This window comes from Plodia interpunctella, chromosome 3, assembly GCF_027563975.2.
Source record: "Plodia interpunctella isolate USDA-ARS_2022_Savannah chromosome 3, ilPloInte3.2, whole genome shotgun sequence".
NCBI lineage: Eukaryota > Metazoa > Arthropoda > Insecta > Lepidoptera > Pyralidae > Plodia > Plodia interpunctella.
In genome coordinates this window covers 5,278,332-5,303,637 of record NC_071296.1, presented here as the reverse complement: position 1 = coordinate 5,303,637, position 25,306 = coordinate 5,278,332, and the positions used below count along the sequence as shown (strand labels likewise).

The following is a 25,306-nucleotide window of genomic DNA, read 5'->3' as shown; positions in this document are numbered from 1 at the left end:
ATCTTTTTTATACGTCCATGCCATCCATGCTTATACGATAGTCGATCGATTTAGTCTTTGTTTGCTCAACACTAACCATCTGCAGTAAAAAAAAAATATCGTGTGTGATTTTGTGACGGACGAGATAGGTATTTTTAATTTTTATGGAAATTATAAAAAATATTGTACAGTAAATTGCAATCAATTGTGTTGTGATAAACCAAAATTATGTACAAATGTCATAAGACCGAAAAAATGTTTACGTAATACACGATTAATTGAATCTTACGCATAAAAAGCCAAAATGGTTTACGAATCATTACCCCGAAACGTTCGCATCCTTTTACTAGGGGAACCAGGGGTTGGAAAAACTTCGCTTATTCTTTCTTTGGTGACTGAAGAATTTACAGAGCATGTGCCACCGAAAGCAGAAGAGATTACGATTCCTGCTGATGTCACACCTGAACAAGTACCAACGAACATTGTCGATGTTTGCGGTATGTTTTTGCGCTGATTTCATTTCCCAACATTATTATGTCATAATGTATGTGTTTTTGTCTTGTTACTACCGGTTTCATGTTTTTGTGAAAACCATTGATATGAATGTACATCCTTTTTTGATTTATTACATTATATAGCTCTAAACCAGATTTCGACATTTGTGTTATAATGTATCCTAGGGAACACAGGTAGAGCTTGCCTGTACTCCAGTCTTAAATTAAAGTATGTAATATATCTAGTACTTTCATGTTTAACGTGTCTTTCGTTACCTTTTATTTATAGTTGCTGAACAGTCTTTGGAACAAGTAGGGGAAGAAATAGAAAAGGCTCATGTTATATGCATTGTCTTTTCGGTGGACAGACAGGAAACCCTCAGCAAAATAGCCTCTTATTGGCTGCCTTTTGTCCGTGACAACTGTCCAGATCATTTAAGGAAGCCTGTAATACTTGTTGGCAACAAAATAGACTTAATAGATTATTCTGTAATTGATGTAAGTAGATAAATTGGTTTTCATTCTTAATTTACAAATCTTTTTATCAGTCCTTTCATTATATGTATAATATAATATGTAAGTTTATATATACTTAAAGATAGGTACCAAATGAAATGGAAAACAGTATTGCACTGTCTATACTTAATTTCACTGAGCATAGTTACTCATTCAAAATTTTAATGAACCCCATTTAGTTTGAGATTGAAATTGAGTTAGTGTCCCAGGTTATTGTTAACTTTATTAGTAACCAGTTAATCATGATTTTTTTGTGTGAGCTTTAAATTAATGCACAGTTATTGTTATTAATTTCAGAATATTTGGGACATAGCAGAGGAGTACCCAGAAGTGGACAGATGTATTGAATGTTCTGCAAAGACTTTGACAAATGTATCTGAAATGTTCTACAATGCGCAAAAAGCTGTACTGCACCCAATTTGCCCTATATACTCTATTGACGAGCAAGAGGTAATTGTTAAATTGAGATACCTAGTAAAGATTAGGGCTGGATCTTAAACTTATCCAAGAATGTTTTAAAGTTTTACTCCATCTAGATTCCACTCATAACAATTAAATACCTACCAACTCAAAAATAATGTATTAAAACTTGGACCTATGCCATGTTTGATACTATTTACTAACAAGAAGTGTTTCAGATAAAGATTGCTCTGTTAAAAGTGTGTATGATTTTTTTCTACTTAAGTTTTGAAACTATTAGAAATATAAATTTGTTATTCTTAAATGTGCAACTTTAATTTTGTCTGAATACTTACATGCAGAAAGATAAAATTTTTATCTTTCTGACAGTATGATACTAGCAGACAGATAAAAGTGGCAATGTAGTACAAAGTACAAATTAGTGTTTTTATTTTTATAAGAACCTTCTTGTTATAGAAAATTAACTTTGCCAACTTTTATCTAAGATTATACATTAATTTTAAAACAAATTTGTTACAGTTAACTGAAAAATGTAAGAGGGCACTTACAAGAATATTCAAAATATGTGATTTAGATGGCGATGGACTTCTGGATGATTATGAGGTGACAATATTTCAAAGGAAATGTTTTGATACACCACTGCAATTACAGGTGGGATAATAATAAAAAAAAACTTAGTTTTGCAGTCTTTTTTGTGTTGTATATATAGAAAGATCTTTTGATCAAGTTTGTACCTACATATAGAAAGTTTATATTGTAGATACAAACTTGATCAAAATAATGAAAGATAACATATTTATATGATATAAAGTTTACAATTTATAATATATTTTTATTATGTCAGTTTATTTTTTGTATATTTATTATTCAACAGGTTTTGGATGAAGTAAAATCAGTGATTGCTCAGAACATCGCCGGGGGTATTGAAAATGATTGTATAACAGTCAAAGGTTTCATTTTCTTACACTGTTTGTTCATTCAAAGAGGAAGAAACGAAACTACATGGACAGTACTTCGAAAGTTTGGATATGATGAAAGTTTAGAATTAACCCACAGCTATTTATATGCCAAGTATGTTCAAATATATGTATAATGTATATTTTAAAACATTGAAGACTTCAGAACCGTCTGTCTGTCACCAGGCTTATCTCATGAACTAATCAATCCTATGCCTATCAAGTCTTATTTACTTATTTAAATTTTTTGTTTTTAGTATAAAAGTTCCAGTTGGTTGTACTTCTGAGCTGTCATACAAGGGACAACAATTTCTTACGCAGTTATTCGAAAAATATGACAGAGATAAGGATGGGATGCTAAACCCGACAGAATTAAAAAATGTTTTCTCTTGCTGCCCTAGGATACCTTGGCATAACTTAAGATACACGGTTCCAACTAATGAAAAGGTAAATATCATTAAATAAAACATACAAACCTGTGTATACTTCAATCTATTCCTGACTTTAGTTGGTTTAATGATTTCAACAGAAATTCTCCTAGGTGAGGATGAACCTAAGTTTCAAGATTTGTGTGCTTTGACTATGATTCTACAAAATCCATTCAGTAATTTGAAGATGCGATATTTTTATAGACATTGTGTACTTGTATCAATTTAATTTATTTTGCATTTGTTTATTTTAATCAGTGATATATGATTCAATGTGTTTCAGGGCTACCTGACTCTTCAAGGATGGATGTGCCGGTGGACTTTGATGACGTTAATCGATTTGCAGAACACTAGCGCATATTTAGCATATCTAGGGTTTAATTTTCTAGAAAATGAGTCACAAAAAGTAGCAATACATAGTAAGTTACATTTTTTCTATTGAAACTTGTTTCTCGTATTATTATCTCACCGTAATACTACAAAATGTAGCCTCTTAAAAGCATCACTCTTAAGAACTAACTCATTTTTGTGAACTAACTCATGGTTGTCTGTCATGCAAGTAGTATGCATGGCATGCAATGTGGAGGAGGGTGGTGGTTGAACAGCCAATAAGAATAAGGATCGCATGAAGTTTAGAGTTTAAGCAAATGTATATTACCATGCCAGGTACTGGCATATGTGTGTAGTTTCGCTTTAAAAATCTGATACCAGTTTGTATACATACAAGAATGTATAAAAAAAGGATTGTGAAACTCTGTAAGGTGTGTTTAAGTTCCATGTGGAGCCAATTGAAATGGAATATATCTTTATTCTGTGTATGTGTGTTGCAGTAACACGTGAGAAAAAAGTGGACATTGCCAAGAAGCAGTCAAGCCGCAATGTGTACCAGTGCCACGTCATCGGCCCGAGGTCGTGTGGCAAAACCTCTATTTGTAGGAGTTTCCTTGGAATAGCTCATAAGGTAAAAAATAATAATCGAAACACGACTAAAAAAAGTCAGGTTTCTTTAGTTTTCATCAGCTTTTGCCCACGTTATCCACGGTATTATCACGAAGCAGCTATCCTTTCAAAATAAAAAGTATGCTCTGCCCTTCAAACTAAACATATGGAAAATTTCAAGATCGGTTGAATATAAAGCAGGAAAAGGTAACAAAAAAACAAACATGCTTTCGCATTTATAAATTATAATTTAATTCTTAAAACTCGTCAGAAAATAAAGCCGCACGCGAACGAGCGCGGCGACAGCAACCCGGAAAACTGCTGCATCAACACCGTGGCGGTGTACGGGCAGGAGAAGAGCCTGGTGCTGCGCGAGATCCCGCTGGCGCGCGTGTCGGACTCGCTGCAGCCGCACGAGGTCACCTGCGACGTCGCCTGCCTCGTGTACGACGTCGGCGCCAGCCGCTCCTTCGAGTACATCGCCAGGGTTTATATTGTGAGTGTCTTTCCATAATAGGGTAGTCCGATGATACTGAATATGTTGTAATTATTTCAAAATATGAATCTCAATATTATAAAGAAATTTGAGGACTTCTCCATCTCCTCCTCCTCTCTCATTTTTATCAGCCGAGTGTCACAAACAACATGATTATATATTTTTTACTATCTACTACAAACTATGTTATATTAGCTAGCGTGATTTGCCATAAATACACAAAATTGAGTTACGGCGTTTCTTCTCTGCGGTGATCGTTCCGAAATAGCAGTTTGTTATTTTCAGAAATATTCTTGACTTTAGAATATGACGGGAAGGTATATATTCTGACAGACTTTATCTGGGGGCACGGCAGTGCCCCCATAAGTCGAGCAAAAAAAAATGGTTTTCCAGAAATACTTCGCCGAAAGTCATATACCAGTGCTAATAGTGGGCACAAAGGGAGACTCACTTGTCGCGCGACAGGAATACATGTTGCAGCCCGAGGTTTTCTGCGCCAAGTACCAACTTCTAGCGCCCCAGATATTCAACATTAGGGAGAACAAACACGACGTTTTTGTCAAGCTTGCCACAATGGCAGCGTTTCCGTGAGTATAACTTTATGCTAAAAAATTACATATTTATTATAAAAGTACATATTTTATTTAATACGACGCTACACGTTTTATGCCAGAGTAAATTAAAAGATATACCTCTGTAATTTATAAACCAGTTTAGGCCAAATACATACCGTATCAAAGTATCTACAACTCCTACAGTGCATTCTTAAATATATTCTGTACCTATGTAAAAGGTTAACTTGTAGCGTTGGAATTGGAAATTTAATTTTATGTATTCGTTTCTTATACCGAAGTGAATCGTAATCTCATACGAGCTTTGTCGCAAATTGTCACTGGTAACATATTGACGGTTCGTCGCAGAATGTATTAATTTGGATTTTTCTGTTTTCTAAGTACCAAATAGTATGTTTACTACTCTTGATAGAAGATATAAATATATGATATTGAAGGCCAAATTTACACTTGACGAAATGTCAATTTGTTACCACGGGACATTTTGCGATAAAGCGCACGGTCGCGGCTTTACATACACCCCGGTTGGAAACTTTTATGCTTTTCTCGGTGTACAGTTTCTTTTAATCTACTTTACTGTTCAACGATTGCGCCACATGACATTCATAAACAAGTGATTGCACAATTAATCATGATGGTTTCGTATACTGTTACTCAAAGTAGATATTTTTCATTTATGTTTTTGCTAACTATGCACTAAATTGCTTTCGAAATTGTTATATTAATTGTTTTTGTCAGTCAATTTCAAGCTGCTTGGATTTTATTCAGCAAGCAAAGGTGAGAAACTATTGTAAGAAACAGTTTTTTGTTACTATATATTGTCGCATTTTTATTGTCTTCTATCTTTCCACTGTGTAACTAAATTTGAATGTAAGTTTGTTACTCAATAATGTAGTCTTTTGGGCGGAATTTGATAATATTTAGGAACAGGATAAACCTACATATATATTTCGAGACATATCAGTGTGTAGAACAAAACCTGGAAAACTAAGCTAGCTAAGCTTACGAGCGAAGCCCCGCGTTAAATTGTTTAAAAACTTACATTTTGAACCCACCGGTGGGCACTACTTCATTTTTATTACAAGCTCTTAACTTGCAATGTACCTCTATTAAAATATGAGTGTAACTCTATGTTTGTGTTCGGTTGAAATCTTAAAACTCAATTTTGAATCAGCTGTCTTCAACCGATGAGTTGAAATGTTATATGTACATTTAGTTTGGATGTCATGTAGATGGACCCGATAGTTATATAGCTTCTGACAAAAATAACGGTTCAGTAATAGCACGGTCATGAAATTTTAGATGACCAAGACCTGATGGTGAACCAGGATCAGCTTCCAATGAAGAAAATCACAACGGTTTACTGTACGGACATTATATTTTTGTCATGCGTGTGAATGACGCAAGATCTTTCTTGACGACAATAAAAGCTTCCGTCAAAAATGACATTTATGTAAATAAAACTTATGAACAAAACTTATGCGCAAATGGTTAAAAATCGGTCACTTACAAAAATTGTGAATGTGTAATATTAAAGTTATATTGCTTTTTTTTATTTAGACACCTGAAGCACTTCGCGAGTTTGTCTGGTGAGAACTCGTCCTGGTGGAAAGCGGGCATCGGAGTCGCCGCGGCAACCATGATGGGACTCCTTCTCATAAAAATATTCAGCTTCCAAAGACGGTAAACGACACCACCATTATCGTCACAATTGTACATAAATAATTGTTGTTGAAAATAGTATAAATTCCAATACATTATGTAATTTAAACAACAAATGTAGTTAATATAGACCAAAGAACTTTAAAAAAGAATAAATAACGCTATAATTGTTTCCAGTCTTAATTAAAAGTATTTTGATATTTTCTTGTTTTATTGCTGCATACGCTACTTATGCTAGGGGATACTTAAGTTGAACTACAGGCAGGGGCACAACGGGCATTTCCTTCAGCAATCTTTCGTAGTCACACTAAAGATTCACAGATGCCTATATTAATTTTCTCGTGGCCACGTTTTACTCTTTCTAATCACGAACAAGGTATGTAGGTCTTGTGTACTACATCTTTTTTGTATGACATTCAAATTATTTATATTTTACGTTTATTATATAGATCTCTGTCTTATCTTCGCATTCTCCCCGGTTCCATATGGGTCTGTGATGCCGCAAAGCTTAGGGTTCAAAATTTTAACAGCTAACTCCAAATTTTAAAGATTCAGCGGTGAATGTGTGTGAATGTATTGAGGAGCCATATAAAATGCTTTTATTTTCCAAATTCCACTTAAGTTTTATTAGGTACCTTGTTCTATGTTACAAATTCTATCCCACTACGTACCTACATTAAATGTTAATGGAGTTAAATATGAATATATCAATTTGTTTTCATCGTGGATCCAATTGCCGTTGCGTTTGGATTGAGGAGCTACTTTAAAAACAATGTACATTTTTAATAATATTCATCAAATATTTTCTGAGATCTAAGGTGGTCCTCAGACTAATGTTTAGACAGAGGAGACATCATTGACGTAACCTCGTATGACGTTGTTGGGGGAAAGTTTATTTTTAAAATCTGAAGAGGCTACTCAATCCATATGTACCTACATAAATAATGCCGCCCCAAAAAAATCCAAGTTGGGGCAATATTGCCTGACAACAGCATTGGTGTAATCCATAGAGCACGGAACGTCATTCTTGCTCGCCCGCTACGTTCCGTGCTCTGTGGTGAAATAAGAGCGGCCAAGTCAAACGGGTGACACGAAATATTTAAAAAAGTTTATTTTACTCAGACATTTATTAACTTACGACACTTTAACCTAAAATGCCTAGCTTAATTACATACAATGAACAATAAAACTTTATAGTTTCGTACTGATCAATAATGAAGATTTGCTAAAGAACTAGACAATTTTATTGACAATATTAGTACATTATAGGGGGTCAGATACTTTCGTACCATACTAAGGAATCTGACTCGTTGGTAAACCCTAAGTCAGTCACAGTACATACATAATTACGCTAAAAAGTAACTTATTCAATAAGGTCTCTGTCTATCTCGCCCTCTGAAACAAAAATAATTATTGTTGAAACAATTATTCTTATTTATCAGTCTTTTTTGGAACGAATGGTATCTGTCCTATTTGTACTCACTGTTGAATATGGGGGCGATGGGGTCTGAAGCAAAATGTGCACTTCGCAAAACGTGCATTTCTCAAAATTTGCAATTCCCAAAAAATATATGTAACTTTTAAAGAAGATTGGTTGAGTACCTAGATATTTGTTACATTACTAGCGGCCGGTCCCGGTTTCGCTCAGGAATCACACTATCTATTGGTGAAAACAGTTCCTACAATCTGACCGGTAGTTTCTGAGTCATCGCGTTCATAGAGACAGAGGTGAGACTCGCGTTCATAGAGACTAGTAGGATAACTACAAATTAAAGTAGCTTTGTGCGTCTGCATTTCTCCCTAACCTGGGAACAAATTTCAAAATGACGCCAACTTTACCCAAACCACCACGCAAGTGAAGAACTCACCCATCGCCACGCATAGCGCCGCCGCCACTGCGGTCGCCGCCGCCGCCGAAGCTACGTCGCTCACCGCCGCGGTCGCCGCCCCGATCTCCGCCGCGGTCTCCGCGCCCGCCCCAGCTGCCGCCGCCGCGCCCGCCGCCGCCCCGTCCTCCGCCACGCCCGCCGCCGCCACCGCGACCACCACGCTCAGGCGGACCACCACCACCTAAGCAATTATTTTTTATTATATGTATATTATGTTGTTTCTTCCTTTGTAAGCGTTCCTGAGAAAGGTTTTGAGAGACAGACAACAAAGTGATCCTAAAAAGTCTTTATGCTTGCTGTCAACGAATTTTAACATAACCTGACGGAATTTAGACCTATCCCAATGACGTTTGTATTTGGCGAGGTTCACATATTTCCGCTTGGTTATAGTTCTCTTCTCCCTATGGGCTGAACGAAGATTTTGAAAACTCGCCCTTATTACCGCAGCATAAGAGATCCATGCAGGGTAACTTGACAAGCTAAGTTTAACGTTTAATATCACTTACCACCGCCGCCACCACCGGGCTTCTCTTCGTTGCATCTGTTGCAAGATTTCCTCCACGAGAAGTTGGTGTTCCCACAGCTAGGGTTAGGGCAGCGCCAATCGCCTTCGCGGTTGCCGGAGGGTGGTCCCCCTCCACCGCCACCCCCGCGCCCGCCGCCGCCGCCCCCTCGGCCTCCACCTCCGCCGCGACCACCGCGGAATCCTAATAAATGTAATCATTATTAGTAGCTATCCTTACACTATTTTATTCGATAATAAACTATTGTTTTTTAATAGTTATAACCTTACTAGCTGTGCCCCGGGGCTTCGCTCCCGTGGGAATTTTTGAATATGACGGCTGTTCTCAATTGTCTAATGAATCGATAGATTAGTATTGGCGATTGATTAATATTTGAGATATTATCCTCACCTCCGCCGCCGCCTCCTTTGCCACCTCCCCACGTGTTTTGCCGTTGAGCGAGAGATACTTTGATGGTTGACCCATTGAAATCCTTTCCGTCGAACCACTGTATAGCAGAGCTAGCGGCGTTGGAATCTTCATAAGTTACAGTAGCTTCACCTTTGGGCAGGCCGGTAGATTTGTCTTTGTACATCCAGACTTTTGGACGTTGCGTCTTCTTGTCAGTCTGCAAAGAAATAGTTGCACTTCGTAAAATGTAATCTTTTTATTTTATTATTACGGTATTCTAAGTTGACAGTGTGAAGAGAGCCACCATAAGAAATTTTATTTTAATATATTATCCACTATCGTTTTAAAATCAATCCTAAAAAAGGTACTCAATGAGATAAAGTATACCTATTATTTCCGTATTGGTGACTTATTATATTGACCTTAATGTAAATTGATATCAGTATCATCCTTATTGCGAAAATTGTGAACTAGATGACCCTCATAAGTTCATAAATTACTTGACTGATTTTCGAAAATACTGCATTTTGCAGAATGCATTCGTATGGAGATGCTATTCTCATTTTTGAAGATGAGAAGATAAATTGATATTTTGGGAATTGCAAATTTTGAGAAATGCACGTTTTGCGAAGTGCACATTTTGCGTCCGACCCCATCGCCCCCATATTCAAGGTAACGAGTATTCTACCAGAGAAAATTTTAACTATTACCTTAATAATTCCAATGGATCCAAAGTGTTGGCACAATTCGTCTTCTGTGGTACTTGGGTTCATGCCTTGAATAAAAATTGTATCTTCTTGTGTTACCATGTCACCCCCACCCCCGCCCCCACCACGGTCTCCTCCAAACCCGCCACCGCCACCTAAACACAGTATTTAATTTAGTTTAATGAATGTAAAAAAAAAGAGGGAAACTAATAATAAAACATATGCAGTTGAATTTTTACTATTTCGAATCGCACGCTAATATTAATAGTTTCAATTTTTTAAATATGTTCTTGCAGTTGCTGATTGAAATTAACATAGGAGAATGAAATAGTAGTTACAAAATATTACGCTTGGGAAACAAAAGCCATCATAATACAAATTTAAACCTCGACTTTGTCCGTAGAATGTAGCAAATCTTTTTAAGGAAATATTCAAACGTATTCCTTACTTCAAAGCCGCCAGAATGTAGATCTAAGAGTTTAAATTTCAACACGCGTAAAATTAGAACATCTGCCCATTTTTTAAAGTACGTACTACGGTTTGGATAAAACCATATATCTAAATTGCGCATTTACTTTGTAGAGAGGAGTCCAGAAGATAATGTTTCTAAACCTAATATGTACCGATGCTCATGATGATAGAACCGATAAACTTTTATCATTTTATATTACGAAGAATACCTGTTTACACTTAAGTATCCATCAATCACCCTTTTTGTCATCATTGAAATAACTTACAACTTCAGTGAATTACATCGTATTTACACATATGTAACAAATAACTTGTACTAATTACCATAGTTATATTTTGTACCTTTACTGTATATATGCAATTATATACCTTATTATTGGGACGACACTCTTGATATAATTTATATAAACCTTTGATCGCGGCGAAATACGCAATTATTAATATGATCGCATATTACAGTTTACCTAACTAGAATATAAACGACGTCGTTGCGATTTTCAAAACACAATTTCAATTTTTTAAAATCATAGGGCTGCCAAATCTATATACAGTGTTTCTGGTATATTTTATCAAGAGGTCTATACTCATGAAATACTTAATTTACATAAACATTATTTGAAATGGAAACTTGTTTAGGTATGCGCTGATTATTATTATGTGAGTATTGAATTAAGACAGCCGTCTTAAGTCGACGACGATGGGACCTTAACTTGGAAGTCTTCACCTCTGTAATTTCGTCTTACAATTTTTTTCCTAATATCGAGGCTTATTAATAAAGATTTCATGAGTACACTGGACCTGAGAAGGCTAAATACCAGTCACTCTGTATACAAGTACTTCTTCTGAAGTAAATTGTGATTTCCGACTGACGATCCTGCACCTATAAACACTTGACGAGACTGCTGATGATTGTCAATCATAAACTTCTCGCCAGAAACCTTAAATCTAAATAGTGAAACCCTTTTTAACCACTATCTTATTGCCTATAATAACCAGGATTGTAATGCATACATTTAATCTTCTATGTCTTTTTTCCCAAATTAATGTGTTATCATTCCTTGTTGTCTTCATTTTAATCCTCTTGTGGTAAATTAAAATGTCCAGCTTATCCTTACGATTCATAAACACAATTGAAAATAATGTGAATCTTCCATGGACCGGATCTTCTTCTGTATTCAGGATATTTAAAACTAAAAGTTGTAACCTTTTGTCAACAGCCAAGAAGTGATAAAATGGGTGACAATCTAACACCAACGGATTTTGGCAGCCCTAAGTAAGTACAAATTAAAAATATGATAGCACCACTCGCTATTGCGAGGAGCTTTACCTTTATTAAAACCACCCCCCCTGCCGCCGCCACTAAAACAATAAGAACAGCGTTTAGTACACTGGGCAGGCTGGGGACACGACACAGTATGCAGCTCGTTGATCGTTTCACACTTAGGTACACCTTTTGTGTACCAGTTGTATTAGTGACCTTATTCCAATGCAGATCCTTTTCTTTACCATATGTTTATACCTTGATACCTTGAAAATCTTAGAACAATATTGGTGACCATTATTATTTCACATTTTCACACAAAATGTATACATGCACGTCGATGCAATTTCAGTTTTACGGATATTATAATATTATTAAAAATAATTTATAAATTATTATGAAATAAAAAATAAATAAAAATAAAAAGGGTTTTCGTCTCAAAAGTTGTAAAAGATAGGTAAGCCTCGTATTTTAACCCCAGCGGAAATCAAGGTATACGACGCATTTATTTTTAGCCCTGTTACACTCAAGTAGTTATGTAATTTAGGTTGGATAAAGAGTTGACAAATTTAATTCCACCCAATGAAATGTACCAATTTGAAGAATCTTAAATTCAGAATAACCTTTGGTAACACTCGGTTTATAATCTTCATTCCCAAAAGACGTCATTAATCACATAGAATCATATCAAACATTTTACAGATTTTGTTTACATCATACACAAGCTGGTTTTTACACTTTTGCAAATACATATTACATGATGATTTAGTTATTGATCAATGTAATGTGTTAACTGGAATACAAAGGAAACCTTACAACACTACTGTAAACCAAACAAGTACATGCCGAAAATAAGTTTAACTTTATATCGCTTAATGAACAAGAGAAAAGATTTGTCTATGATCTAGCACGCTCAGTCTAATAATAATAAAATAGCACTAATCTTGGAATTACGAGATCTCGGTATCGCGGGATCCCGCATCATTTTCCAATCACGATAACTGGTGATCGAAAAATGGCAGGTAGAGGCGCCGTGGTGTGCGACACTGACAGAAGAAAACGGAGGAGCGGAGGCACGCCCAACACGGCTTGTGGCGTTGTGCGGGTTGACAGATTTACTTATTGTATTTACGATTTTTATTTCGGTTTTCTCTGATCAATGAAATGTACGTGTACATACAGTATCTATTGGCGCTACGGTTGATGGTATGGACGAGAATGAACGTACATTGCATAGTTTGTATGACAGCAATGTATCAACGCTATCAAATTGGCTAGATAAATGCCATATTTTTTTTTCCTATATACAGGATACTGCAAGTACATCGTATCTCGGAAAATTTTATATAGCCTCCGAAATTGGAAGCCCTAACCAGCAGAATAGTAGCAGGTGGTATGTAATTACAACTCAAGATAAGATTCTCCAATAGGATAGCAGATGGCAAACGCACCTTGAAGGCACATTATCAATGTAGAGATGTAAGTTACATTCCTAAACAAAACTGGAAAAAATAGGGAGTATTTTACATAATAACAGCAAAAGCAAAGTAGACTAAATCACTAGAAACAGTTTTGATTTTGTATAAACATACAACATAATTAATAACTTCTTGAGTAACATCAAATGTGTCTCATATTTTCATGTATGTCCAAATAATATATAAATATTGAAAATAGCTACATAGTAGTTTGTTCATCAGAAATGTAATCCTAAATAATACACTGAATACAATATATTACAATTATATTAGTCTCACCTGTATCCTCCATCTCTATTCCCCCCATCTCTATTGTAGCCAGCTCGATCTCCCCCATAGGAGCCACCACGGTCCCCACCATAGTTGGAGCCACTGCGGTCACTGCCATAGTTTGATCCTCCTCGATCATTTCCGTAGTTGGAGCCTCCCCGGTCTCCTCCGTAGTCAGATCCCCCACGGCTACCTCCACCATAGTTGCTGCCTCCTCGTTCCCCCCCACTCACATTGTAATTGTTACTGCTCTCATTTCTGTCATATCCTCCTCCACTTCCATAATTGGAACCATAGCTCTGACCATAATTGTTTCCTGAAGATTGAGAACTCCCATAGGAACCATTTCCTGCTGTAAAAAGTTCATAAATATTAATTGCAAACATTTGGTTCCTAAATATTTAATGGTTCCCTATACATTTGCATAAACTTTTAGGAAACACAAGTGGCATACTTTTGTTTATCATAACCCTCTATTTATTAAAAAGTTAAAGCATACTTAGGCTATGATTTGTCTTGTTCTGTTAACATAAATTATTGTAAAGTTTGATAGTGATAAAACATACTTTAGCTTAAAGCCACTTTAACTTTATTGTAAATTATAAGGATAAATTTCTAAGTCCCTGATGTTCACTCAATTAATGGGTATCCACACAAAATCCTAGTAGCCCAGAGCTCAACATAAGCAAAGCCTTGCATCTAATGTTAAAAAAATTCACTGACTTTTCCCTGACCATTGGAAAGCCTGCCCTGACCTTGTACATTTTTTGTATGTTTTATTAGTTTTTAAGAAACATAAAAAAAACGGAAGTTATAATTTAAGAAAAAGTTTTAGCACAAAATAATAATTGTCTATCTAGTTCCTACTTACTTACTTCCTATTACAAATTGTCCCTTGGGTAAGAAATATCTGTCTACTTTGTTCATCTGGATGAAACTATTATGAGTACTACATCTACTATGTTTTTAAATTTCTGTTATTGATTTTTAACCTAAAAGGTCAAAACATTTTTGTAATGAAGAGAGAAATCTTCATGGTTATAGGGGAAGGGGTAGACCGAAAAGATGGATGGATTGCATGTGAGATTAAGAGTAGGAGTCTGGACATAGACAGGAAAAAGCCTTATGGACAAGTCAATGGCATTGTAAAAAAATTGAATGGCCAATTTATACTGGGTTTATAAAAACCAATATTAAACGAACAATCGCTGGGAACATTTTAAAAATCCTCAATAATGTAGTGTCCCGGCCTTTTTACCCAAATGTCTGGCCAGGTTGGCTAGTCTGTCAGTGTCAACCCTATTCTACCCATACTATAAAAACAGCTTGTTAAATTTGTAAAGCTAACCTGAACTCTGCTGATTCCAGTCTTGTGTATTATTTTGACCAGCATAATTGCTTTGGCCATAGTTTCCTTGAGCAGACCCATAATTATTGTCACCAGACGCTACCTGCGGAGGTGGCATAGAATATTGTGGTTGGGAGTAGCCGGTGCTGGCATAATCGCCAGAGGCGTAAGCTATAATAAACAAATGACGTTTAGTAAGTACACTCACGAAACTAAAGAATAAAAATTCAGAATAGGTATTCAAACTTACGATCGCCCATTATTTATTGACAAGATTTACTACCAAATCTGGGGTTCGTCACGAACACACGCTAACGCTATCACCTATTTTAATGGCGGAAAACGAAAGAGGAAGTTGGAGTGTCAAATCAAAGCCGAGCTAATGTTGCCAACTTAAATGCAACAGAACTACCAACCTACTCTATCCGGTGTAAAATGAAATGCATATAGATACCGTGTTAAAACCTAGTTATTACCCGTTTCAACCCACCCACTGACAGGGTGATAAATCAGTAATACCAATATTATATTCTGAATGTATGTTACTGTAAAAGCTCGTATACAGGTAAATCTTAGGTTTTTTCAGAAAATCTTAGGATTTACCGGCATGGGATGGTAAATGTAAGGATTTATAAATAATTGACGATTTTTTCGGGCTTTTGCCATCAGAATTTAGTATATGCTAGGTTTTGCTACTGACGGCTGGTAAATGTTGGTTTTGGGAATAAAACAATGAAAGAAAGAAATCATTTATTCAGCAAACACATAAAATCCAAACACATACATAAGTAATTCTTATTAATCATTTATTTTTCTGTCAAAACCTTACATATTTTTATGTAGGTATCATAATTATGAGAGTAATTAATTAACTAAGTAATTAGTCAAATCCTTACCTATATTTTCATTTGGTAAGTATTTTTATTTATAAATGTTTTTATATTTTAAAGGTAACGTTATACTTCTTAAATAGTAAAAAATAACAAAAGTAAAATTATTTTCTCAACATTTACCGTGCCTTTGATGTAAATCTTAAGATTTTCCAAGTGAATGGTGGTAAAAGTTAGAATCGCAAAATTGTTCGGACTTTTACCATTAAGAGTTGGTAAATCTTAGGTTTTACTGGAATATCTAAGGATTTACCGTAGTTCGTGCTTTTACAGTAACATGTACACAAATTGTTAATTTTATGTTCTTATGTAACAGTTTATACATATTTACCTAAAGTATAACTTGATTTTATAAAAAATATAGTTATTTTATTATATAAATGACTTGAGAAGTCATTATTTAAGACGATACGACATTCAAAATTGAGAATTACGATAAATATCTAAATAATTATCTTTCTGTTTATCATCGGAGAATATTCTGGGTTACTTCCTTAGCTGTAGCGCGTCGAAGCCCCAGATCCGCTTTATTAGTTTTTCTTCTTCGCTTCGCACGACCTTCGTCATCTTTAGTCGTTAGACTATTGGCACGCAAAATAATCATCCTTACTTGACTACTTAGTCAAGTAAGTTGAGCTTAACATTGGGTTTGCACCTTCTGCAAATATCAAGTAAAAGTGGCATAGTCAGATATTTATTCCTTTCGCAATTAGTTGGCTTAAAGAAGATGTGGCCATAACAGCGTATGTGGCTGGAGTTTTTCTGCTATAATACGAATATGAAGACATCCGCGATTGTCTGATTAAATAACCGCCCCCCTTTAACACGAAGCATAGCTCGTTGGATGACTTTGAGCTTCGTCAATACACCCATATCACGTTTTAGAGCTTTAAGTCATTACTGATAACTCACATTATTCATAGACTTATGTCTTGCGGCATTGTGAAATTTCTAACGAGAAAATATGGCGTAACTTCCGGAATGCCCGCCATCCGAATCGGATTCCTCGATAAACCACTTAATCAATCAATAATCAATTTACCTAGGTATATGTAGGTAAATGTTGTACACTTCTTACAAAACTTCGGCGAGGCTCCTGCGTGCTGTTCTTCTGTGGCGCCCTCACCTTATTTCTTAAACCAATGGAGGCCTATATCTCTATATCTAAAATTTGTTAAGCTCATGCATGGAATTAGTAGGTACTTTGCGGAGTACCTACTAAGTAATTCCATGAGCTCTTACTCCACAGATTTTAGATATAGAACTAGAATGTATTATTCAGCTGTAGTTTTATGACTGGCCGTCTATCTGACAAAACCTTCTTTTTGCCTACCAACTGTGAAGGTTATTTATCCCGTAATCGCTTTGGTATAAACATTCACAGAAAAATATGGAGTGTTTTTATTCTCAGGCTACACTAAGAGACCTCTATATGGAAGTGGCTCTTATAAATGTATAATACGCCGGAGTCATAGAGTCCACGCGAACGAAGTCGCGTGCATCAGCAAGTGTAACTATAAAATGCCTAACTAACCGCACTATTTAATGTTATTTCGTATAATCGCAATTTTTTGTGGTTAGACTGCGGTTCATTTTTATGGACAAAATAATAATTTTATTTCACTTTTTTGGAAATAAAATAGTTTTAATTGAAGTAAACATAGGTAGAAAACATCAAAGTATTATTATCTAAAAGTTTTACTCGTAATAAATCAGCCATGGTACATACTTTTAGTGCAGAGTTTATACCCATCAAATTGGATGATAATGGGTTATAACCCAAACACCAATTTTCACCCGGGTGATTTGAAGTTTTATTTTGGGTTTTAACCCACTACAATCTCTGCATCCTACTTAGGAGTACCTACTGTCATCACAATACATTAGTGTATTGTCATACAAGCTCCATTCCACAGAACTATAGTAGGTACTCCGTCGGAGTACCCTGTGGGAGTACCTACTAATTCCATGCCATTCCATTATAAAATTTTGTTTTTGACATTAGAAAAAGTACCTGATTCAGATTAAGTACATTATGTACCTACGTTCTTATATACATAGTAGCTGATGCCCGCGACTTCGTTCGCGTGGCCGATCAATTTTTGGTAAGGAGTCAAAATTATTAGAGATATTTAACTGTACAGACAAAGCGTGACAATATCGTAATATACAGAAGATGCTCATACGACTGAAATATATATTTCTTATAGTTTAGCTCGATCATTAGGACTCTTCTTCAGGTGTTCCAGATCTTCGATTTTTATACATCATCAGGAAATGCTCTTGTTTAGGCGTCATTTCTATGTTTCCTATAGTGTAGCTGTGCCATCTTGGGTCTGCATAAGATATTCCAGATCTTCGATTTTTTTCCTCAACAGAAAATGCTCATTAAGCTGAACAACTTTTGTTAGGGCGTCATTTTCATATTTCCTATAGTTTAGCCGTACCATCTTGGGTCTACATCAGGTGTTCCAGATCTTCGATTTATATATATTTGAACAGAAAATGCTCATTAGGCTGAACAACTTTTGTTAAGGCGTAATTTCTGTATTTCCTATAGTACTGTACCATCATTGTTCTCCATCAGGTGTTCCAGTTTTCAAAATCATTTATTCCCTATATGTTGCCCAGGCTTATTAGATATATAACAAAAAAGTTTCATTCAAATCCGTCCAGTAGTTCCTAAGATTAGCGTATACAAACAGACAGACGTACAGACAGTTTTTTTTCAAATTCTTTTCTGTTACTATGACTCTATTGCCTAATTTTGTTTTGATGTAAATATATTCAATGTACAGGTTTTTTTTTCTACTGTTACTTATTATATGTATTGTTTGATATCGGTGATCATTAAGCACTAGTTGAGAATATGAAAAATAATCAGTGCTAGAATCATAGATATAGTACGTACTTGCAGTACCTACTAATTCCATGGCTTGAATATTTTTCTGCTGAAAGGAACAACATTATTAAAAAATTTAGAATTTTCTGTTTTTTTTTTTTACCGTATCAGCTAAGTTTGGTACTGTTCGACGACAGTGTAGAGCCGGCATAAATCACTTTCTACCCATACCCTGTTATTATCATAAAAAGCCTAAAACCATGGATTTAAAAAAATAATAAGTACTTCGGAGTACCTACTTAAAAACTAAAATGTTTTGTCCCTTTCTGTCAATACCAAATTTCGTAAACTAGTACTATAGTAAGTACGCTTTACATTTTTATGAACAGGCAAGTTCTCTTCTTTTAAAACCACGCAACGGATTAGGATGCAGTTTTTACTGTTATTTGTAACCTATTTCCAGAGGTTTATATTTTATCCCCTAAAGTACTTTATATACATTTTACTGTTATGGAAATAAATACACATTAATTTGTTCAAGTCTGTATTAAAAACATACATAGGTATTACAATGTATTTATGTTAAACTCGGCGCGGGAGACGATGACTACATGGGCGTCCTACATTTTAAACTTATTTATTATACCTTCTGTAATTCTACAAAATGGTGTCCAATAGAACCTATGGACAGAACTTAAGAATTTCCGGCAATCGAGTTGAGTCCAAATTATGCGTGTTATTCGTGAAGTGCGAAGTTTTGACAAGACTTCATGCTAGTACAAATTATTACTTACTCTTTATCGCTTGATATGATAAAAGGCACGCGACATTCGTCGTATGCATATGGCTTCGCGAAGCTACTCATCACTTGTATAGCGCCACCATCACATTTCTTTCAGACTCCGGCGAAGAGAAAAAGAAATAGAAATATGATGGTGCAGGATGGACTAAGGATTTCAAACCGATTAATATTAATGGTGATGTGATGTAGTGAAAAGGAAAGTAATGGTTAAGCCTTATTGCATGGTTTTGATCGTAAATGACAAAGTAACGCACATTTCTATGTGATCAAAACAGCGCGTTGCTTCGATACTATAGAAATCTGCGTCACTTACAAAAAATCGTACTAGCTACGTCCCCTGTTACATAGCCGTTATTGTTCAATGTTCGTGGTATTCTTAAGTTCTCCATTACAATAGGTAGTACACATGCACGTGGCACTATAATAGAAATACCAAAGTAGCCCAATAACTTGTTTGCATATACGAAATATGTTTATTTATACGTGCGGGCCAGTGCAACTGAAATTGTAGAAAAAGAAACTTAAAATCAAAGTAAGTGATATAATAGGCTTACTGTACATGTTCACAAACATGCACCATCAACACATCCATTTGCATTTATGTTTCATTATTTATTCATGGACTTATATTAATTACTATACATTCCAAGAAAAGTTCTTGTATGAAATATTTCACAAGTCATTGATGTCATGTTACAAGTTACTAAATAGTACTTTATGAAAAGTCGAAATGTCAGGTTCCACATTAGAGTTGGTGCTGTATAACGCCGGTTTACTGCCACTGCTACTCCTGAAATATAATTGGTGCTTATTAATAAATAAATAAATATATATATATATGAAATAAATAAATAAACATATATTAATAAAATAGAAAACAAAGCAGCATAACGGAGTCGCAACGTGTTGTGTCGTCGCAACGGAGCAGGACTGAGCAATGGGGCCTCGGTCTACGGGTCTATCGCAACATTAGCGACACAATCTGATGGTAGCGCTAGTGTGCGCTTGTGTCGCTAGTGTGCGCTTGGATGGAAAAAATTAAACGTTGTGCACATGTATTTACACTTCTTCCTCATTAATTATATTGTACACCTAATCATAAATCCTACAATATCATGAATAGCAATATTTTGTGATAATTATTTTATGAAAAGGCACCTCAAAGCCAGTTACAAGTTTAAGAAAAACATGTAACAGTACAGTTACAAGTACAGTTGGTACCTGGGTATCACAGTGGGTGCACGTGGAGTTACAAGGAGACAATTCATTGGCTGGCCATCTAGTTGTCGATTGTGATATAGGTCGACAGCTTTCTGGGCGTCCTCTTGGGTCTTGTAAATAACCTCAGCAGTACCAGGGCGAACTAAACGAGACTCTATCATACCTCCAACATCTCCAAAAAGTTCCTGAAAGTGAAGTAAAATTAATGACAATTCTTCATTCAAATAGAATTTTAAAAAGTTTTGGATGAGCTTTTGTAACTCAATGACAAAATTTATAGAACTGCCATTAGAAGGGTGTAATTTGCTATTTGGCTTGTTGTGACAATGGCTGTGATTACAAAAAAATATTACTGTCTCGCACAAATGATACAATAATAACATTTACCTCAATGTCTCCACCAGTAACTGTGCTTCCTAAGTTGCTGACAATAATTCTATATTCCAAAGGAGGTGTTTCCGACTTTTCTGCTCTCTTTTCGCTCCTCAATGCTGCCATCGGACGTTTTTTAAGGATAGAAGGAGGTCGTGGCGGACTTTTCTCTTTTTCTGTTATTATTGCAGACCTTTGAAAAAATCATGAATCAGTCAATGAAACTCATGTTGAAAATGCGATTGACGACGACTTGTCACACAGATATATTGGTCTTAGAAATTAATAATCTGGCATGGGTAAACACTTTAATCTATTTTGCTGTCAGTAACTATTATACGCTGACGAAGTCGCGGGTATAAAGCTAGTTAGGAATATTTTTTCTTCTCCACCCGAAACAAATTCTTACAGGTGAATACATATAATTTTATGAGCACCCTACCGTAGGGCTCCCCTTCCCATCACCGGGAATTTCCAGTAAAACATCTTATATATAATAGTAATTATATGAGGAGAGATTACATCACTACCTCTACATAGTATAAAACAAAGTCGCTTTCCTCTGTATGTCCCTACATATTCTTAGATCATTAAAACTATGCAACGATTTTAGTGAGATTTTTGTGGATTGCGTAATTATTGAGGAAGGTTGTTGTTGTATATAATTTATTATGGTTTTACCCGAGCGAAGCGACGGGACGCTAGTTACAAATAACTTTCAAACTTAAAATTCATCTGGATGATAAGTTTTTTGATTGTTTTTTACACATACGTTGACATTTTTGCCACTAGCTTTTATTCGAGAGAACTTATTGCATATGCAATTATGCAAAGTGTGACGAAAAAATCATGCTCGTAAGTAAACTATTAAGGAGTTCCTTCGTCGGGAGCCGATCTTGGTGCTTCATCAGTTCATTGTTATCATAATAATGTGTTGTCGTGGAAACTGAAGCAACATAGAACAATATTAGAACAGCTGAAACTAAATAAGCTTGTAAATATACCTCTGAATAACGGAGCTCCGACTTGCTCTGCCATCACTGTTATGGGCTATTATTTTAAGTTGCAGGCTAGCTTTCCTATCAGAAGAGATGTGAATTGGCTCAAAATCTTCACCCATTGGATCATCAATGATCTCTATATCATTTTCCACAGTCCTAAGTATTGGTTTGGGTCTAGGCATTCTATCTGAAATTTGAATAAAAATAGTATATGGACTTAGGAAGTGTATTGAGAGTTTAGAGGTGTGTGTCTTCTCCACAGGAAAATGTTTGCAACTGTGCCTGTTGTTGATTTTTTTTAAATTACAGAGCATACCTACTAATTTTGCAGATAGCATTAGATGTTTATTTTATTACAACATAATGTTTAATTCAACACAACAACAAAAAACAATTCCTTCAGGACCTATCTTAAATATAAACCAAGGACTTCTACAGTGCTAAATCATAATAATAAAGTAATTACGTAAGTACTTAAAAAACACCTGCTGTATTACAATGCTTGTGAATTGAGGTGTGTCTATTTTATCTAATAGTCTTTTGATTACATTGATTACTTGACTTTACCAAAACTGCAGATTTTGAATTACCAGGATGCTTTGAACCAATGGCTCTGTTTTCCAAAAATCTTTTTGTGTTCAGTTGCCTTCTCATGCCAAATTTGGAAGTGTTTAGTGGCTGTGATACAACTTGTCTTGACGGGTCCACAAATACTAAAAAAATAAATAACAATCAATGTCTTGGAAAGGGCATCTCTTTCTTATTTAATTGCTTTTTTTCATATCATTAACACCAACAAAATAATATTTAGACAGACAAATAAGTAAATACACATATTAAGGAAGGTCAGGCTAAATTTTTCATAGGGATAGAGTTCAATGGCAGACTGGTAGTGGCCATATAGAAGTTTTAGAAAAGACACATTAACATTTAATAAATGCTTATCTTTTCTTTTCATTGTTTAGTTTCTGCCAATAGTCTCTAAACACAATGTGAGAAAATTGCAATTCATGTTTAGTAACTAGAACTTTGCTTAGCTATTATAGTTTAAACTTAAATGTGTGTTCCCCAATAGGTAATTTGATTTTTGTGTGAATTTATTTTTAATAAATGTGAATAAAGTTTTTTTTATTTCATATGAGCAACCAACTATTTAACTAAAATTGTACATACAGGATACTTAGTTGTAGTTCTCATACCAAGTGAATTATGTAATTCTTTATGAGAAATAGACATCTTTAAACCTAAATCTAAATACAGCCTTAACACATCATCATATACTATAACAATTAAAGTCCTTGTAACAAATGTTATGTTGTGGTACTGTTAGAATTGGGTTTTAGATATTTTTATAGCAAGAGGATGGTAAACATGCATTACGCCCAAAATAGTGTTAATAGTTAATATGATTTTATATAGATGATATCTTACCACGATCTCTGCCTACTCTTCGATCTTGGCTTATAACAGGCCGATTTATTTTTCCCTCATTGTTAAATTTCCCTTGCTTTTTAATGTTGCGACTTGGAATTTGAGTAATTCCCTGCAATAAAAAAAAATTACAAATTGTTTCATCCCCTGCAGCTTGAATAATTCCCAAAATGAGAAGACAATGTGCTAATATAATTTGTCACCTATTGTCTGAATATAGTACAAAACAATTAAAACCAGTTTTATAACCATTATTAACTATAAAAGACTCACATAGTCACTTGCATCTTTGCATCACCCTTAAGAGTGTAATTCTTTGATAGTCATAACTTTTGACATGATGATTTATATATGTTAAACTTAAGTTGAGGGAGAATGATGCCTGGTGGTAGCAGTATTTTTAAAATACAAATGACCAGCACTCTTATAATCAGCATATTTGGACCTAGAGCATTACAGGCACTTTGCAACAAGAAAGATAATACAGTCCTTTTTCAGAGTTCCCATTGCATCACCTGAAATGGGAACACTGAAAAAGAACTGTATTATCTTTCAATGTTGCCTGTTGCAAGGCAATGAGGTGAGTTTTAAAAACCCAAGGTTTGACTGCCTGGTGCCAGGACGTCACATGTATATGATAATAATATTAATAAAATACAAACCCTCATTTTTCTCAATTCTTCCAATTTGAATCGGGCATCCCTCTGTTTGGCCAAGTCTTCAAGCTTTTCTCTGGCATCCACAATTTGAGTCCTTTTTTTAGATATTATTTTATACCGAGCATCAGTAATTGGAAACTTTTGATTCTGCATTTTTCTGTTTGTAGGATTTGAATTTAATAAACCCTTATTTATAGGTTTTTTAATTCTGAAATAAATCAACAATCAACCAATATAAGTTGTGGTGTGTGAATTTGATGACTGTTCATATGAAACTCATTATTGTTCTAAACATTATGTACAACATATTGTTGTTCTTACTGATTGCCACACTACAATACTATTTATAGTTAAAACTAAAAAAATCTAGTTCCATCCATATCCAATAATATGTAGTTTTAGAGAATACAGTTCTTGTGAATAGAGACCTCCTAATCCCTGACGTGGGTGATTTACGAAAAAAACGACGATTGTTGATAGACAGAAAAGTGTAAACATATATACCCAAGTACCTACTTATCTCTGCACACTTGAAGTTACAGTTTTCATCTAGTAGCTAGATAGTATATAGACGAATCATTTCATAAACCATGTAGAACATAGAATAACATTCAACATCTGTGTTATGTGGTTTTAAAGTTGAAAGCAAAAATGGAAATTAAATCGATGGCCTAATTATAAAAATAAACAATTAGGTACCTGGGCTTCTCCTTTTTCTTCTTCTGGATAATATCTTCCAAGCTCATGTCAACGTAAGATGACATTTTTGAACAAATGTAATCCGTAATTACTTTGATTTCAAGACTAGATCAAATGAATGTATAGAATAAAATTAGATTGAACAAAAATACTGAAACTCTCGGCAAATCGGATGGGTACCTACCTACCGTACCGACCGATGCATGCATTTAATTCGTAAATGAATGCACAAAAATACGACAATCAAGCAAAACAAAACTGTCTAAATCTGAACTACTGAACCATTGAACTGACTGAACTGAACTGACTGGTAGGGTAGGGATGTAAAAAATCAATTATTTAATAAATCTTTTTTTTTTTTCGAATGCTCGATTGTGATTAATCATTATATTGGCCAATCAATCAATAATTGATTCAAAACAATAATATTTTTTTTTAAATCACCACCATTCAGTCAGTTCAGTTAGTTCAGTTCTGTGTTTCAGTTCAATGGTTTAGTAGTTCAGATTCAGACAGTCTTGTCTTGCTTGATTGTAGAATGATTTTTTTTGCATACATTTGCGAATTTTGCGAATTACATGCATGCATC

The 25,306-nt window shown here is 35.0% G+C and overlaps 3 protein-coding genes across 5 annotated transcripts; 1 reads left to right on the top strand and 2 right to left on the bottom strand.

Annotated features, from left to right (window-relative positions):
- The first annotated feature begins 79 nt into the window (after window positions 1-79).
- Window positions 80-6,662, top strand: Miro (Mitochondrial Rho). Of its 2 annotated transcripts, XM_053770040.2 has the most exons (12): window positions 80-476; window positions 763-971; window positions 1,287-1,439; window positions 1,929-2,060; window positions 2,284-2,480; window positions 2,623-2,812; window positions 3,077-3,212; window positions 3,624-3,754; window positions 4,004-4,228; window positions 4,622-4,815; window positions 5,539-5,577; window positions 6,361-6,662. In XM_053770040.2, exons 1-12 carry the CDS (start codon window positions 284-286, stop codon window positions 6,485-6,487), a joined length of 1,926 nt encoding a protein of 641 aa, XP_053626015.1. In that variant the 5' UTR covers window positions 80-283; the 3' UTR covers window positions 6,488-6,662. The 2 variants fall into 2 exon arrangements, with proteins under 2 accessions (XP_053626015.1, XP_053626016.1); XM_053770041.2 differs by lacking the exon at window positions 5,539-5,577 and having other exon boundaries at window positions 81-476.
- An 893-nt stretch (window positions 6,663-7,555) lies between these two features.
- Window positions 7,556-15,198, bottom strand: LOC128683929 (RNA-binding protein cabeza-like). Of its 2 annotated transcripts, none has more exons than XM_053770042.1 (9): window positions 15,051-15,198; window positions 14,801-14,971; window positions 13,462-13,804; window positions 11,771-11,802; window positions 9,976-10,127; window positions 9,266-9,482; window positions 8,858-9,058; window positions 8,331-8,532; window positions 7,556-7,857 (listed from the first exon to the last, which is right to left on the bottom strand). In XM_053770042.1, the coding sequence occupies exons 1-9, from the start codon at window positions 15,058-15,060 to the stop codon at window positions 7,830-7,832; spliced, it is 1,356 nt and encodes a 451-aa protein (XP_053626017.1). In that variant the 5' UTR covers window positions 15,061-15,198; the 3' UTR covers window positions 7,556-7,829. The 2 variants fall into 2 exon arrangements, with proteins under 2 accessions (XP_053626017.1, XP_053626018.1); XM_053770043.1 differs by having other exon boundaries at window positions 13,462-13,801.
- Window positions 15,199-19,063: 3,865 nt separating this feature from the next.
- On the bottom strand, window positions 19,064-25,029 carry LOC128683711 (polymerase delta-interacting protein 3-like). The gene is made up of 8 exons (XM_053769613.2): window positions 24,718-25,029; window positions 24,022-24,226; window positions 23,360-23,471; window positions 22,519-22,641; window positions 21,932-22,115; window positions 20,943-21,120; window positions 20,556-20,740; window positions 19,064-20,124 (listed from the first exon to the last, which is right to left on the bottom strand). The coding sequence occupies exons 1-8, from the start codon at window positions 24,780-24,782 to the stop codon at window positions 20,028-20,030; spliced, it is 1,149 nt and encodes a 382-aa protein (XP_053625588.1). The 5' UTR covers window positions 24,783-25,029; the 3' UTR covers window positions 19,064-20,027.
- Window positions 25,030-25,306: the final 277 nt, after the last annotated feature.